This window comes from Epinephelus lanceolatus, chromosome 4, assembly GCF_041903045.1.
Source record: "Epinephelus lanceolatus isolate andai-2023 chromosome 4, ASM4190304v1, whole genome shotgun sequence".
NCBI lineage: Eukaryota > Metazoa > Chordata > Actinopteri > Perciformes > Serranidae > Epinephelus > Epinephelus lanceolatus.
The window spans coordinates 17,417,214-17,432,403 of record NC_135737.1 but is presented as its reverse complement, the minus strand read 5'-3'; the positions used below and the strand labels follow the sequence as shown (position 1 = coordinate 17,432,403).

General features: G+C 39.6%; 1 protein-coding gene across 4 annotated transcripts in view; it reads left to right on the top strand.

The window, feature by feature from the left end:
• Positions 1 to 15,190, top strand: part of nbeab (neurobeachin b) — a 236,822-nt gene that overhangs the window by 140,886 nt on the left and 80,746 nt on the right. For all 4 annotated transcript variants that reach the window (XM_033631025.2, XM_033631024.2, XM_033631023.2 and 1 more), the window contains exon 37: positions 6,932 to 7,056. In XM_033631025.2, coding sequence (XP_033486916.1) covers positions 6,932 to 7,056 — 125 coding nt within the window. The remainder of the gene's footprint in view (positions 1 to 6,931; positions 7,057 to 15,190) is intronic.

Genomic DNA, 15,190 nt, shown 5'->3' with positions numbered 1-15,190 from the left:
GAGCCTGACAGTATAAACAAAAATCAACCAGACACTATAATATATATAATTCAGAAATATTGTTCTTTTTGAGATTCAGAGTAGCAAGGTGTGTATCTTCTTCTCTGCTTTTTTGTATTTTTTTATGATCAATGTGATATATTGTGTTACAATTGGGTAATCCGAGAAACCACTTTAAAATCAACATACCTCTAAGTGCCCCATTTTTGGTATGGATTGCATGCACACTTCAGTATTCTATCCTGCCCTCTTCCCCAAAGCTTTTCTTTGGGTCTGAAACAGCCCTCTGCTCACCATCTTACATTTTTCAGTCCATTTTCTGTGGAGGATTCAATAAGATGCAGCTCCTTTTAAAACAGCTTGTAAGTGATAATGTTTTTATTCTTCATTTAATTAGATCTTATTTAAAACATGATGCTCCTTTGTTCTTGCAAGCTGATATTCTCTTCACTTGCATTTGTTCTTGACCTACACCAGGCTCTATTCCCGTGGGGCACTCTTAACCTTGCACACTGTGCTAATTATCTCTGGAAAGAGGCCCATTCACACAGTCATCAATTTCATCGGGTGTTGAAATTGAGCTGGGCATTGCCTGACTGTGCCCCATTTCCGATGAAAGATGGGGATCCGCAAAGCTGGCGATCCGGGGGAGTTCACCTACAGTACAGTACGGCTCCTCATCCCTCGTCTGATCGCGTACGTCTGTCTTCATTACACCAGATGACCTGGAGTTAATCTTGTTGCTGCTGTGTTGTTTCCCTTTTGTCTTTATCCAATCCCCATTCCTCAGTGTGCCCATTCTCTCTCTCTCAATCTACAAAAGAAAAGTCATATGCAGTAACTAGAAGCATTTGGATCCTTGTTTGGTGTCCTCACGTCTGAAACAGTGTTGAGTGTAGTGATGATAAGAGATGGCGAAATTAAAGAGATGAAAGCCATGTTTACCATTTGCAGCCCTCTGTGGTAATCTGATCAGGATGTTGGCCATTCAGTCACTTCACACTTGGCATTCAACAGACGCATGATCAAACTTTCAAACTTGATGTTTTCATAGAGGAAATTACTGTTTCTTTTTTTCTTAGTTTATAGGTTACTTTGAAAGCAGTGGGCTGAGAAATGCTCATCACCATATGGGTTCCAGTCACCACTTTTTCATGCACAGTGTCTTTTTTGTGCCTTTTTTTTTTTTTAATCCAGCAGCAGTATGTTGAGGAACGTGCCGGAAAAATGCTCGCCAGAAAGAATTCACTTGTTGACAGAAAATGTTTTAGCATCTCCTTGCTTTGGTTTTCAGAGTCTCCTGGCTGCCTGATGATTTTCAAGACGTGTGGAATCCCTATCATTACAGATCCACATATGTGGTTGTCATTTTAATTGGATCAAAGGACCATTTCCATTAAGTAATGTTATTTAGTCAAATAAGAGATTGTTACCTTTTTGGACTGAATATGGTGCCAGAATAACCTCAATAATTCTGTTTGGGCAGGTACATATTAGGTATGTTACCAATTAACTACTTTTTTTTTTTTTTTTTTAAATTTAATTTAATTAATTAATTTTATTTTATTTTTATCAATTTTAGATGCAGGGACATTTGCATTTAACACAAATTCCTCATGGACTTCGTAACTCATAGTCAGACTCTGTTAGGACCACTGAAAACGAAAGAAAAGACCACTTGTCCTCAGAGTTGCACTAGAAACTGACGTGTGTTCAGTGTCCCAGTGTGTGTGTGTGTGTGTGTGTGTGTATATATGTGATGGAAACCAGTCACTGCGCCTTTGAATAGAATTGTCGCTGATTACTGGTATTTATTATAATTACCCCCTACTCATGTCACCAATGGAAGCTTTTAAAGGGAATATAATGGTGTTTTATTGAATCAGCATGTCCCTGTCCTTCCTCCTAACTGCCTCGCACAAATCTCCTCTGAGCACAAACAGAATAAAAAGGAAATCTGTAACCATGAGATCCTCATATGTCTGCAGTCGTCCAGCCCTGTACATGTTTTATGGAGCCAATCTGCGTTAAGCGTCTTAAAAATCATGAAGTTAATTATTGCTTTTGACAGTGGAACGCACGTAATTGCTTTTATTTCAATGATTGTATCTTGATCATATAGGATTTTCTTTTACAAGGAAATTGCATCAATTTAGGGGGCATGTAGCACTCTCAAGTAGCTGATCTGTAATGCATACAGGGTTCCCATGGAGCCTTAAAAAGTCTTAAAAGGCATTAAATTTGTTAATCTAAAAATACGGTCTTAATTGGTATTAAAATGTCTTAAATCATTTTTTCGAAAGTCTTAAAAATGCTAAGGCATGGGAAGTAGGATTTTTAGGAAATTTTCTTTCCCTAACGTTGCATTGTGAAATCTCAAAATAATTGGCAACATCTATTTTATTTTAATTGTTTACCAAATGCCTCTCAAATCAACATCACACACATCAGGATAGCAGAAACAACAGTACTCATATGTTGTTTCCAGCCGAGATGCTCACAGCAGAGGATCCGCTGTCTGCTAGGTAGCTGTCAGTGCACCCTGGACGACATGGAGACGTTCAACTTCACTGAAAATTGGCCATTTAACCAAGATTTCACAACATGGCAGAAGCAGGCATGAGGCAATGCGTACAAGGCTCTGTGCAATACAGAAAGTTCTTTTTAAAACCTGGTATGTTGGGAATCAAGGCAGTGGAATTCCACCTGCAGATGGAGAAACACAAAATCACCCAGGAAATCCTGAAAAATCCCACAGTCCAAAGACATGCACATTATGTTAATCGGTGACTCTAAACTGCCTGTAGGTGTGAATGTAAGCATGAATGATCATCTGTCTCTATGTAACAGGCAACCTGTCCAGGGTGTACCCTGCCTCTTGCCCAATGACAGCTGCGATAGGCTCCAGCACACCCCCGACCCTATACCAGGATAAGGGGTTACGAAAAAAAATTTATTGAATGTCCCTAACCCTAAGTACTTTATGTCGGTTGATGTTTAGTTCTTCTTCAGGTTCGGTAATTGTATAACTGGTCTTGAATTTCTTTCCAAGTGGCATTAAAAAGCCTTAAAAGTCTTAAATCTAACTTGCCTTAAGCTGTAGGAATCCTGTGTATAGTTTTTTCATTCACGTGGCTTGAGCCTTGCTGATATGACACACAATTCTGGCCTCAAACAAGCACCTTTAAACTGGTAACAGCATAGGTTTTTCCTTGCACTGGCTCAAGTTCACCTTTTCACTCCAACACCAATACCATTCTCCAAATAATCAGACAAAATATGAGAGAACAAAATAGGGTCTCTACTGCCCTAATATAATAGCAGCACTAAGAATATATCATCCTCTAATCCAATATGAGCCCTTGTCAGGTGTCAAAAGTATCTCTCTCTTCTAGAATGATGCTATAGTTTTCCTATAAAACTGTTATCAATCCTTTTATTTTTATTTTCCTCCCCATCTTATTTTGAATTATGCCTGTCAGCTTTCCTTTTCCTTGCACAAACACAACACATTCCCTGTAGACTGCGGTGTTAGATCTGGCAATTCAAAAACCTCAACACTGGCTCCTTGAGGAAAGGTGTGCTTTAAATACCTATTTGAAAGAGAAGAGAACAGAGTCCGCTTACACATTTATCCTACTGCACTTAGCAAGTCTGAAAGCATCCATAAATAATGGTGCTCCTGTTTCCTGTAGGTTATCAGTGCTAGAAAATTAGCTTTTAAAATGCGGTTTGAAATCCATTTGGGTGATTGATGGGTGACAGGACTAATAAATTTTGGCAGTTTCTAGGAGGCCGGCTCACAGCCATTCTTTATGGTTGTCATGAAGCCAGACACATTTGATGTGGAAAATAAGGTAGTCCCGAGCCAACACTGCCTAATAAAGAATGCTATTGTGTGGACAATTTGTTGTTTTTACACAGACAATACAGACAATTGTCTTTCTATTAATAATTCTTAAATGGAGTTTGTATTTTATCACCTATCCTGAAAATGTATGGTCTGTATTCTTGAAAAACGGAGGGATCAGGCCCAATTGTTGGATCTCTCAATATATTAAATGGCTCAAATGTGTGCATGTGCTTGCCAAGTCCCATTTTATTATATGGTTTTGAGTCCCATATGAGTGTGGATGCTGGATGGATGTGTTTTAATAAAAATTCAAACTTCTTGCTTTTTCCAGATTTCCCACCATGCTTTTAAAGGAACAGTATGTAAGACTGGAGGAGATTTAGTAGCATCTAGCAGTGAGGATTTGCAGATTGCGAACAGCTAAAACTTCTCCCAGTTAGAATTCCTTGTGTGTTCAATGTTCAAGAGGTCTTTACTAGGAGCCGAATTATCTGCAGAGGTCTCTCCCTCTCCAAAACAAATGGACCCAGTTATTTAAACCGATAAAAAACGATGAATAAAGCAGTTTCACGTGTTGTGTGTTGTGAAGTGGCTGGTAACTACAGTGGGTTAAGTGAAAATGCAAATGGCCCTATTTAGAGCCAGTGGTAGGTTTGTCCATTCTGGGCTACTGTAGAAACATGGCTTTACAACACGGCAACCTCTGTAGACGAAAAACCCCTCCCTATATAGATATAAACGACTCATACTTAGGTAACAAAAACACAACAATTCTTACTTTCTATTCACTAAAGAAAACATACTTATTATATTATATTCCATTTCTCCCAACACATTTCTCTAAATTCCACACACTGTTCCCTTAAGACATGAATGTGCTGTAAAGTGGCATGGCACCACCTCAGAAACCCCTTGTGTTAGAGTTCAGTACCTCCCAGCTGTAGATCTCCTTTAGGAGTGCAGTCCCCCTGAGCACTTTTTGGACCACCCTCAGAAAGGAGGTTCCTTCAGCACAGCACTTTGGCACAGTCCAAATCCGCTCAAGCACTGACCACATAGGCTAGAATATCCCAGTTCCTATTCATATAGCAGAATACCACATTCAAACTGAAACAATCTGCAGATCAAGGGGGAGATACATCAAAATGTTGGCATCCGACTCATAAATCAGTCATTTTAGCTTAAGGGTCTGGTTTGTTGTGCATTTGATTGCTGTTAAAGACAAATGTACGGCTTAAACTGAGGTTATACTCAAACGAGCGTCCTTAAGCTGACCAAATAAAATGCATCACATGCAGTTAATACTGTTATAAGGAAATCTTCAAAGTGGCGGATTTATCCCCCACTGGCATCTGCTGTCTATTTGCACTAAGAATTAGGGGACATAATCTTCAGCAGTAATCGCCCAGTTGCCTACAGTGGATTTACATTTTTCACACTGTGTAATCTTGCATTTACAATATCATTTACGTGGGTTTCTCCTTTCAACCCACTGACATCTCTCTTTTCCTCAGTTAAGCTTTGAGGGAGATTGACAGGGGACAAGCTCAAGGCGTTCAGTCTTGCTTTGCATACGGCGGCTCATGATACTTTGTGCGTACGAGTGCACACGCACACACACCCATACTCAATTTTGATTGATACTTAACTGAAACTGAGCTCTTGTTGCTGTCAGAGCCCAGCTAAGTCTCCTGAGCCTCTTGATTTCTGACATTTGTAGATATTATATTCATGGAGCAAGGAGGCTGTATTTTGTGATGTGATCCCCTGTAACACTTTAATCTGTTTAGACTGCTTCAATACTGTGGCAGGGAAGGGGGCAGAAACCATACAATGCAATAGACGGCTGCCTGCCAAGGTCTTATACTGTATCCTGCACGCACTGAAATTCTCAACTTGGATTTGGACACACAATACCAGATCCAAGGTTTTATTTGGAGCTTTGGGTGGCTTTTTTTTATTATTTTACTTTTTTGTAATAGGCAAAGACAACATTTTAGGTAATCACATAAAGACTTTTGTTGTACTACAGTATGCATTTCATGTACTGTGTGGGTATGGTATGTTCTCTCCCATTCACACACACTGTGGCTGTTGAAGTTCAACAAAATGAAACCAAGTGATGCCATATCACTTCCAATTTGGCTGAAAATTAAATGAAAATTAAGCTCATGCCAGACTGATATAATCACATTTTACCTTACTGTCAACTGCACATCAATCATTTGAATCATAGATATTTTTTATGTGTTACTCTTTCCTGTTAAGGGTAAATTAAAGCAATGTTGTTGTTTTTTTACATTTCCCTCTAAAGGAAGCATAAAGGCTTTGAAATAGCTCCAGCTCGTGCACAGTTGGAACAAGCAGCACTTAGTAACCTAATGCTAGTCCTGGTGCTTAATGGTTTGCATTAGCTGCAAGTAATAAAATTATCCCAGGTCCTCACTAATGTTGGAATAATCATTTACAAAGATGGTTACCACATGCTGGAACTGTTTTCTTCTTTTTCTCTTTTTTTTACGACCCTAATTCGCTGTTATTAATAATGAATAAAAATGCAATTTTCAGTCGGGTTGCTCCAGGGCTCTGGGAATCATTTCAATGAATATTTCAGCACATTATTTTAATCATGGCTCCACATATGCAGGGAGGGGGCTTGTTTTATAGGCTCATGCCTCAACCGCCCCAAGACCCCGATCATTAAACCCCACGCTGTCTGCGTTGAGGTTCCTACCTTTGATTTACAAGACTTGTTAAAAAACATTGTAAAAAAGGAGGCAAGCTGTGCCATTTATACTTGTAATTTGATGCTGTATTTGTTAATGGGAGTGCCTGTGATTTATGTGTGCTGCGGCTGCTGCTGCTCCCTGCTGTTCTGATGCTATAGGCTTTAGCAGAGCTAACATTACTGGGCCTCTGCAGAGCATGCCACTAGTCAGCCTAATAAATCTGCTATGTGTGGCCTGATTTTCCTCCTCAAGATGTATTCCCCTGATAAGGAAGTGGCTGCTTTAATCGGACCATCACCAAGGGGTGTGTGCTCCACCTAACCTGCTTGTCTTCTTGTCTCTGTCATAGTCAGCTGCATGACTTCTGGCGGCTCGACTACTGGGAAGATGACCTGCGACGGAGGCGGAGATTTGTCAGGAACCCATTTGGCTCCACCCACTTAGATGTTACGTGCAAGTCCCTGCAGGAGTATGGTGAGTTTTTGATTTCTTTTATTACAGTATTTTTTAAAAACCCATCAGAATTAGGGAGCTGAACATTCAGGGACACAATTACCTCATATTGAATGTAGAATTTCAATGTTGCCATTAAAGTGTTGAAGAAAAAGCATTATAGGGGCACTAAAGTTAGCCAAGGCTTGTCCATATAGTTTAGAATATTGCCTAGGAGAAATTAAGTGTCATTTTTATAGGTGACGTATTTATGAGTCCTGTGAATTGAACATGACACATACATTTTATTGCACTTTTTTATTTCCATCACAACACATACTCAAGAACAAATTGGATCTCTCCCTTTTATTGTTTCTTCTCTTTGCCTGAAACTTTTTTTCTTCTCTTTGCCTGAAACTTTTTTTATTGACCTTGGCAGTCTTTTAGTGTTGCCCACCACCTTGTGTCAATTTTGCCTTATGTCGTGCAACACCGACTTTTAAAGGAAAGCAGCTTAGTACTATTAAACACCCTTGGCCCTTCTCTCCCGCCTGTAATTGAATAGTAGAGCAAATGTATTAATGGCACAAGGGTGAATGTATTGATTCTGAAATTAATGGAGTAAGCACCTTCTTACTTTATAGAAAATAGAAAACAGGCATTGCATTATGTTCAGGGTAGCCTTTTAAAACATCTCTTAGACTTACAGCAACACATGCATAATGATTCCAGTGTTCACTGACCTCTGGCTGAGTGTTGAGCTACTGAAGCCGACCATTGGTTGGGATCAGGATGTCATCTTACTGCTTTCAGCTGTAGCTCTGCCCTGGCTGCTGTATGAAAATCATGGCAGCTCTCTAGATAAACACATGCCAGCTGCTGCCTCGGCTGCAGGTGGTCCATATATGCAAATAATTGCGCTGTCTGCTTTAGATTTTGTGGTGGTTTCATTATTTTTGGCATAAGCTAATTTTATGGGCTTTTGGACTCAAGGAAACAAATGTTACAACATTAGCACTTTTAACCTGCTTAGACATATTAAAGGTTTTTAAGAACTTCAGTATCATCAGCAAAGATACTGCATTGCACAAATCAACGTTGTTTACCTGTAAATACAGCACATCAGTAAACACATACTCAAACTACTCCTGCAGCATAACACACCCAGCCTTTGATCCACTCACTAATTACTAATAACCATTTGCGTAGTTAGATTTTGACATTTCCGAATTTTTTCAGCTGTTGTTTTCTATTTATTCATTTTTTTATGATATTGCTATTATTATTATTTTGTAACTTAAAGACCGAAATAAAGATGAATACAATTCCCAATGTACACTACTTCTGGCGGAGCATCTGAGGTATGCGAAGCAATTGTGCATCACAGAAGTAGCGTACTTAAGCTATTTTGTGGAGAACCTATGACTGTCTTTCGCATTCCCCGGGGAAGGAGCAAGCTACAAAGAGCTACCTTCCAAGCCTTTATTAGAATTTGAGACTCAAACTGAAGCATTTCTTTAAAGGTCCAGTGTGTAGGATTTAGTGAAATCAAGTGGTGAGGTTGCAGAACTGAAACTTTTCCCATGTGCCAAGCGTGCAGAAGGATGCAAAAATGGGAATGGACTTTTCTAGAGCCAGTGATTGATTTGTTCATTTTGGGCTGCTGTAGAAACAACATGGCGGATTTTGTGGGAGAGGATGTGCTCCATATTTGGATATAAACAGCTCAGTCTAAGGTAACAAGAACACAGTTGTTCTTAGATCCAGGTGATTATAAACTAATGAAAACATAATTATAAATTTATAAATTTCTATACCATTTCATTGGACTTTTAAGGTGGTGCACCAAAGGCTAACTGTCTGTGAGATGCCACTACAGTGATATTTGTTCAGATTGTATAAATATAAAACACATAATTTCTGTGGCTAATTTTAATGAAATTACTTTGATGCTTGTGTAAAAGCAGGGAGAAGATTATACTGAAGGCAGATAAAAAATCTGCTTTGCTAGTCATCACCGCCCATTGGCCTCTTTACTGTGCAGTTGCTCGTATTGAGAAATATGTGTATCTCCTCCTTTAGTAACTTATGTGACTGATATCCTCAAAACAATACTACAATTCACATTAGTCCATCAGATCAGTAGAATATGCTGTTGAGCGATCTGTTTTGCTTCTGTAGTTTGACATTAATTCCTCAGTGTCGTTGACTGAAGACTTGTTGAAGTCCTGCTGGCTTGCGGTGGTTTTAATGAGTGGAATAATGTATAAACTTGTCAAGTTAAAGGGATCGCCTGCGGTCAGATGGCCTTCTTGCTCTCCTTGAGAGGTGAGTTGCACTTTCAGGCTTTTTCCAGCAGGCTTTGATGTGGTTGCATGGCGGAGGCCAGGTTTTGTTATGAGTTAAAATGAGAAGGATCTTTTGTTCTTTTTTAGAGCTTCAGTAGGTTTCGTTGGCAGTGACAGTTGGCAGTTTTTGTTTTAAATGTACTGACAGTTTGTGCTTTTTTTTTTCTTTTTAATGAATATTCACTGTTAATTAGCTTGGTATTGAAGATAGGACCTGTCTTTAGCAGATAACCCCAGTGCAGAGGCTCAGAGGTTGGATATCCATTAGTCATAACATCCAGACTTTGTTTCCTAGGCTTGACAGGGACTCTATTGAACTTTTAGTGGGTTACTGGCTGCTAGGGCACCAGAGTAGAAAAACAAAGAGGTTGTTTGAGTTGGCCCTTGAGAGTAATTATTAAAGCTTTAGTATCTGGGACTATTGGAGAACCAGTAGGTTGTCCAAATTGAATACACTGTTTCTGGTTTGACAGCAGAATATGACAATATACGCTCAGCCGCCATCTTGAGTTTGAAGAGGGCAGACTTACACTGTTGTGTTCACAGTAAACGTCAGTCTTATGCGCTCACTTGGGGAAAATGAAAGTGAGCAGGAAAGGGTTTTTTTTTTCACAAGAACATTTCAGTGAGTGAGTGGCCTGTGTCGTTTTTGACAGCAGAGTCTCTTCAGAGTCTCACAATCTTCATTTTTTCTCTCTCAGAAATTATGAAATAAAAGATGGTTTGCTATTTAATAAGTCAGGTTAATTTATTCAGTTTGTGGATTTTTAAGAGAAAACACTTTGAAGCTGATATTAATATTTTTGGGTGTAAGCTAATATTCCTAAACGCACAGGTTAAAATTTGATCCTCTCTGTAAAAGACGTAGTTCCCCTGAGTTATCATATACCAAATGAACAATTTAGATCAACATTCTTCATAAAATTCTTAAAGCGTGCAAATGTCGAAAGGAAACTTTTTAAAAAATCAAGTTGATATATTGGTATAACCAGCACATCAGTGTAATCACTTTTGTGCAGTGTGTGTGTCTGTGTGTGTGAGCGTGTACATTCATGAACGTGTGTGACGGTAGGTTAAACTCTGCCTTAAACTCTGCCTCGTTGTCTATTAGCAGCATTGACAGCTTAGCCAGCACATTCTGTCTCTGCCCTCTGCCTGTAATAACCTGCCCTGTTACAGCCAGCCACGGTCCAGTATCAGAGTATATTGTTAGGTGATTGGAATTGGGCAAGCATGAAATGGAAGTCACGTTAATATTGATCCAAGTGTTTAACGGGGTGTTTTACCTCCGGGTGTCCTTGCTGTCTCATTTCAGGTGAGCAGCTTCTCTCAGAGCTGATTGCCCCGGGCAGAGATCTTTATAGCTCTGTAGAGGCACCAGCCTCATGATGTGATATTAACCTTCGCCATCTTTAAAATCAAATATATTAAACTGTGACAAATGACAGCAGGGCATTTACTGACATGCAAACCTGGACATTTGAATGCAGCCTTTCAGTAAATACATAATATGTTCAGAAATGGTTATGTGGAGTACCTTCGCTGATGTCCAGATGTGGGGATTATTAGACACTGCTGCTGATTTGATGGAGAGAAGATGAGGTTGTTTGTAACCTCTGGCAGCATAGTAGACACGCACGGCACATCCCAGGATATTGAATAAAGATCACCCCAAGAGGAAGCGTCTGCACCGTATAAACTTCCCTACATCAAAGTTATAATGTTTACTTTTACAGTCTCAAAACACATACTCTGCAAAACGGATGGCTTGCATCACAGGAAGTATGAAACTGTCATTTTTCCTCCCCTCATTTCATCTTTCAGTACAGAATAAATAAAAGTGAAGAGACAGAGGGCAGAATTGCATCGCCCCACCGGTAATGCAATCCCATGGACTGGACTTTTTCTCTCCATGTGGAATGTGGAGCCTGTGGAGAGGGTGCGTAGGAGGGCAGGATCTGAAACAGATAGTCTTGGAAACGGAAGACATATATTAAAACATTCTATAGAGCTCACGTTATATGGATGTTGGAATGACTGCACAAAACACTGATGTACATTACAAGAGAGCGTAATAAATAAGCTATGGAACCGAGGTTTATAGAAATGCGTGTTATCTACAGAGATCCGACAGATTGAGACATAAAACAGAATAATTCCTGCAAAAGCTCCATAGTTTCAGCTCTTTTTCCGGGTCTTTGTTTAGCTTGGTCCAAAATGTTGTCTGTCATATCAGTTGACAAATAGCCAGTGATTTCTTCAAGAGGCATGCATTTGCCCTTTTTCCAGCATTATCCAGATCTTGCTTTGCTGATCAAACCACTTCATGAAAACTTCTCAAAATGAGCAACCTTTAGGTATTATGTGTTTTATTTATAGTCATATATATTAGATTACCTAAAGTATTTGTGAATCAGCTTTTTTTCCCCGAAGAGAAGTACCCATACACATTATTTGAACCTTAAGTGAAACATTATGTTGTGGATTTCTATTTGAGGAGTGGCAGTGGTGGTTGAGGCAGGGTGTATAATACATAGGAGACTTAGAAAAAGTCGTGCTTGCTGGCTCTACTGAGGCTATAAAAATGAAAGGCCAGTGCCACAAAACTCTCTAGTATTGCAGTACATGAAACAGTATTAGTTCATTCAACAGTCTTTTAAAGGCCTTTCAAGCCTTATGTATTCCATGCTGAATTGTAAAGCTACTGATCACCGAAATATCTCCAAAGTGGGAGCCTGTATCTAAGATTATAAAGTTTATATGAGCTGGGCTGTAGCTTGTTCACAAAAGAACACATTTGCTTGATTTCATCACTCTGTGTCTCTGAGGAAAATTATCCTCATGTCTTTGTCTTATGTGAAAAACAAGATATTGCTGCTCATGCATGTTTTTTTCACATAGCTCGATTTTTAATTCATAATGGTAATAACGTAATGAAATTTACCCTTTCCCTTTCTGTAAAACTGTCACCATCGCCATTAAAAATGTATTAGCTATCTTGCCCCTCTGCTTCTTAAACTGTTTTTCTTTTGAGCTGATATTAGTTTGGTTTGCACTTTAGAATGATCCCTCATTGTGTTATGACCTGGGAACAAGTCCTGTCACTGTCTGTCTTTAAATGAAGTAACACAATTGTGCTAAAGCCCTATGCCCCACTGATGAAAGTATAGCAGTATTTATAAGTTTACAGTATTATGAACAGGGTGTCGAGGGTGACTCACAGAAAAAAAATGCCATATTAAGTTACTGCTAAAGCAAACCCAGCATTTCCTACAGCTGCAGTTTCACATTAAAAGTATGTAACTGACAAAACACAAGTTGACTTTTATTACGAAGTTGTCACAGGAAATGCAATGTCTTTTTCAGTGAGCTTCGCACTTATTGCTATTGATCAAAAATGTGTCGAGACAATGGTCATTTTCAGCAATTTTTGACTGCAGATCAGTTTGAAATATTGCAGGGAGAAATTGAACAAGAATCAGCCACAGTAAGCTGTTAGATGAAGAGCTACAGGCGACAGGCTCCACTTCTCAAACTTAGCGAGGTAGTCTGACTCACGGGATGTAGACTGTAGGTACAAGCCTGCTATTGGCTGGCTATTTCAGCTGGCATTCCCCTCTCCTTCTACTATCTGTGTGCCACTGTTTTGCAAAGGCACCATCACAGCGTCCTGGGGTTAGACTGCCCAAGACTACTGCGATAAGTTCAGAGAAATACAAAGAACCCAGAGTGTTTCTTCCCTCTGTACCAGAATGATAATGGGTGCTTCCAGACCTTTTTCTAACACTGTCACACAGTGGTGTAGTGGAAGGTATATGCAGGTATACAAGGTATACCCACTTTTGTCCTGGCCGTTTACAATATACCCACCTATCAGCTAAAAAGCTGTGGGAATATAAAGGAGAGAATAGCCTCTTTCACCCTCTAGCCCACCCATCTACTTAGTAGTACGCCCACTTCATCAACTACCACAATGCCACTGCTGACAAAACACTGTGGAGATAGATCTGGCTACGCAAGACTATTAGCGAGGTAACCAGCTCTTTTCACTGTGCTCTGCTGTCCACGGATTCATGCTGTGCGCAGCATAGACTCTGATCACAGTTGCTCACACAGCAATGGAAAAAGGCCAATTATTACCTGACTTATCTTTTAAACCGATAATTTTGATGTTTTGCTGTCCCCAGAACACTGTGACCTGTGGTATTAAACCGTATCTGTTGTTACCACCAGTAACTACAGGTGCTGCCAAATCAAATGGGACTGAAATCTTTGTGATTGCCAAGTAAATAGGCCATTTTATGGTGTCCCTAAAATGGATAGCATCCCCTTTTTTCATGATTTTTAACATCCATCCATCCACCCATTTTCGTAACTGCTTATCCTCTTGAGGATCACGGGGGAGCTGGAGCCTATCCCAGCTGACATTGGACGAATTGCGGGGTACACCCTGGACAGGTTGCCAGACTATCGCAGGGCTGACACATAAAGACAGACAACTATTCACACTCACATTCACACCTGTGACCAATTTAAAGTCACCAATTAACCTAGATTTTTAACTTTGCACAATAAATACATATTCATACATACATAAATAAAATGGAATTTTTGTGTCAAAATACTTATTGTAAACACTCTATAATTAAGTCACTCAGATGTTAGGACAAAACTTGCACACACTGCTTGTGATATGTCATGTAGATTACATTATAAAAGAAGAAAAAAATGTCAACCAGCAGTATTTTTTGTTTGTTTGTTTTAATGTAAGTGTTGTTAGTATGTTTTTAGGGAAAACTTAGCCACAACAGACAATTGGTAGACTCCCTAGAAGGAACTATGAACCATGGATCCTTGTTGTACCCCAGTGATGAGTGCTGCGGGGCATCCTCCCTTGGTCACAGCTGGCAGGTCTTCATCAGCCTCCAATGGGGTCATGAAAGCTCTGAAATGCACTTTACTGAGTGTAATTAGTGCACTCTGAGGCAGTTTTAACTCAGTGATTGAACAAGAGGACCCGAGAGACTGGTGATCAGTGGCTTCTCCTGGCGCTGATCTTGAAGGACTTGAGAGTAGACATGAAATGAAACTGCTGTGATTTTTTTTATTTTTTTTTATTTCAGAGATGTTGAGAAGTCAACAGCAGTGGCTGCTGATGGACTGCTCACTTTGTGAGGTTAATCAGATAGATGCTAGTTGGTGTAGCATCATTATACAGTGATATGGTGATAATATGAAAGTATATATAACTTGAGGAAGTTCAGCTTCTGACGCCTTGAAATCAACTGAACAAATAATGTTTAGATTCTTCAGAAGCTGATAATTGGATTTGCACGTAGTATCTACTCCAGCATGCACTTATCTCCTATATTTTTGCATTTATTTTATTCATACAAGTAATATCACATATTCACAGGGCAATTCGCTTTGTTTTCCCATTTAGTGGTCAAGGTTGAACACGTGAAAATGTTGGTAATGAGTCTGCCTCACCACCACTGCACAGCAAGTCCTTTAATAGTGACAAATGGAGACCGTTTTCACAGCTGCACTTTTAATACAAGAGTGTCTCCGAGTCAACGGGCTATCAGAAGATCACTTTTCATGTCAGCAAATTTTCTCCTCCATGTCATAGCTCTTCATTTCTTGTTATTTATAACCATATTACTTTGTCTGCGAGAACAAAATTGCATTGTGGGTAAAGCATACCCCCCTTCCCCCCACCTCAGCCACCTACAACAGTTGATGTTGGTCATTTGCATGTAGAAATCAGCATGGTTTATTTACTCTATTCAACCCTGTACAGACTTGCCAATCAGAACATCAGCCTG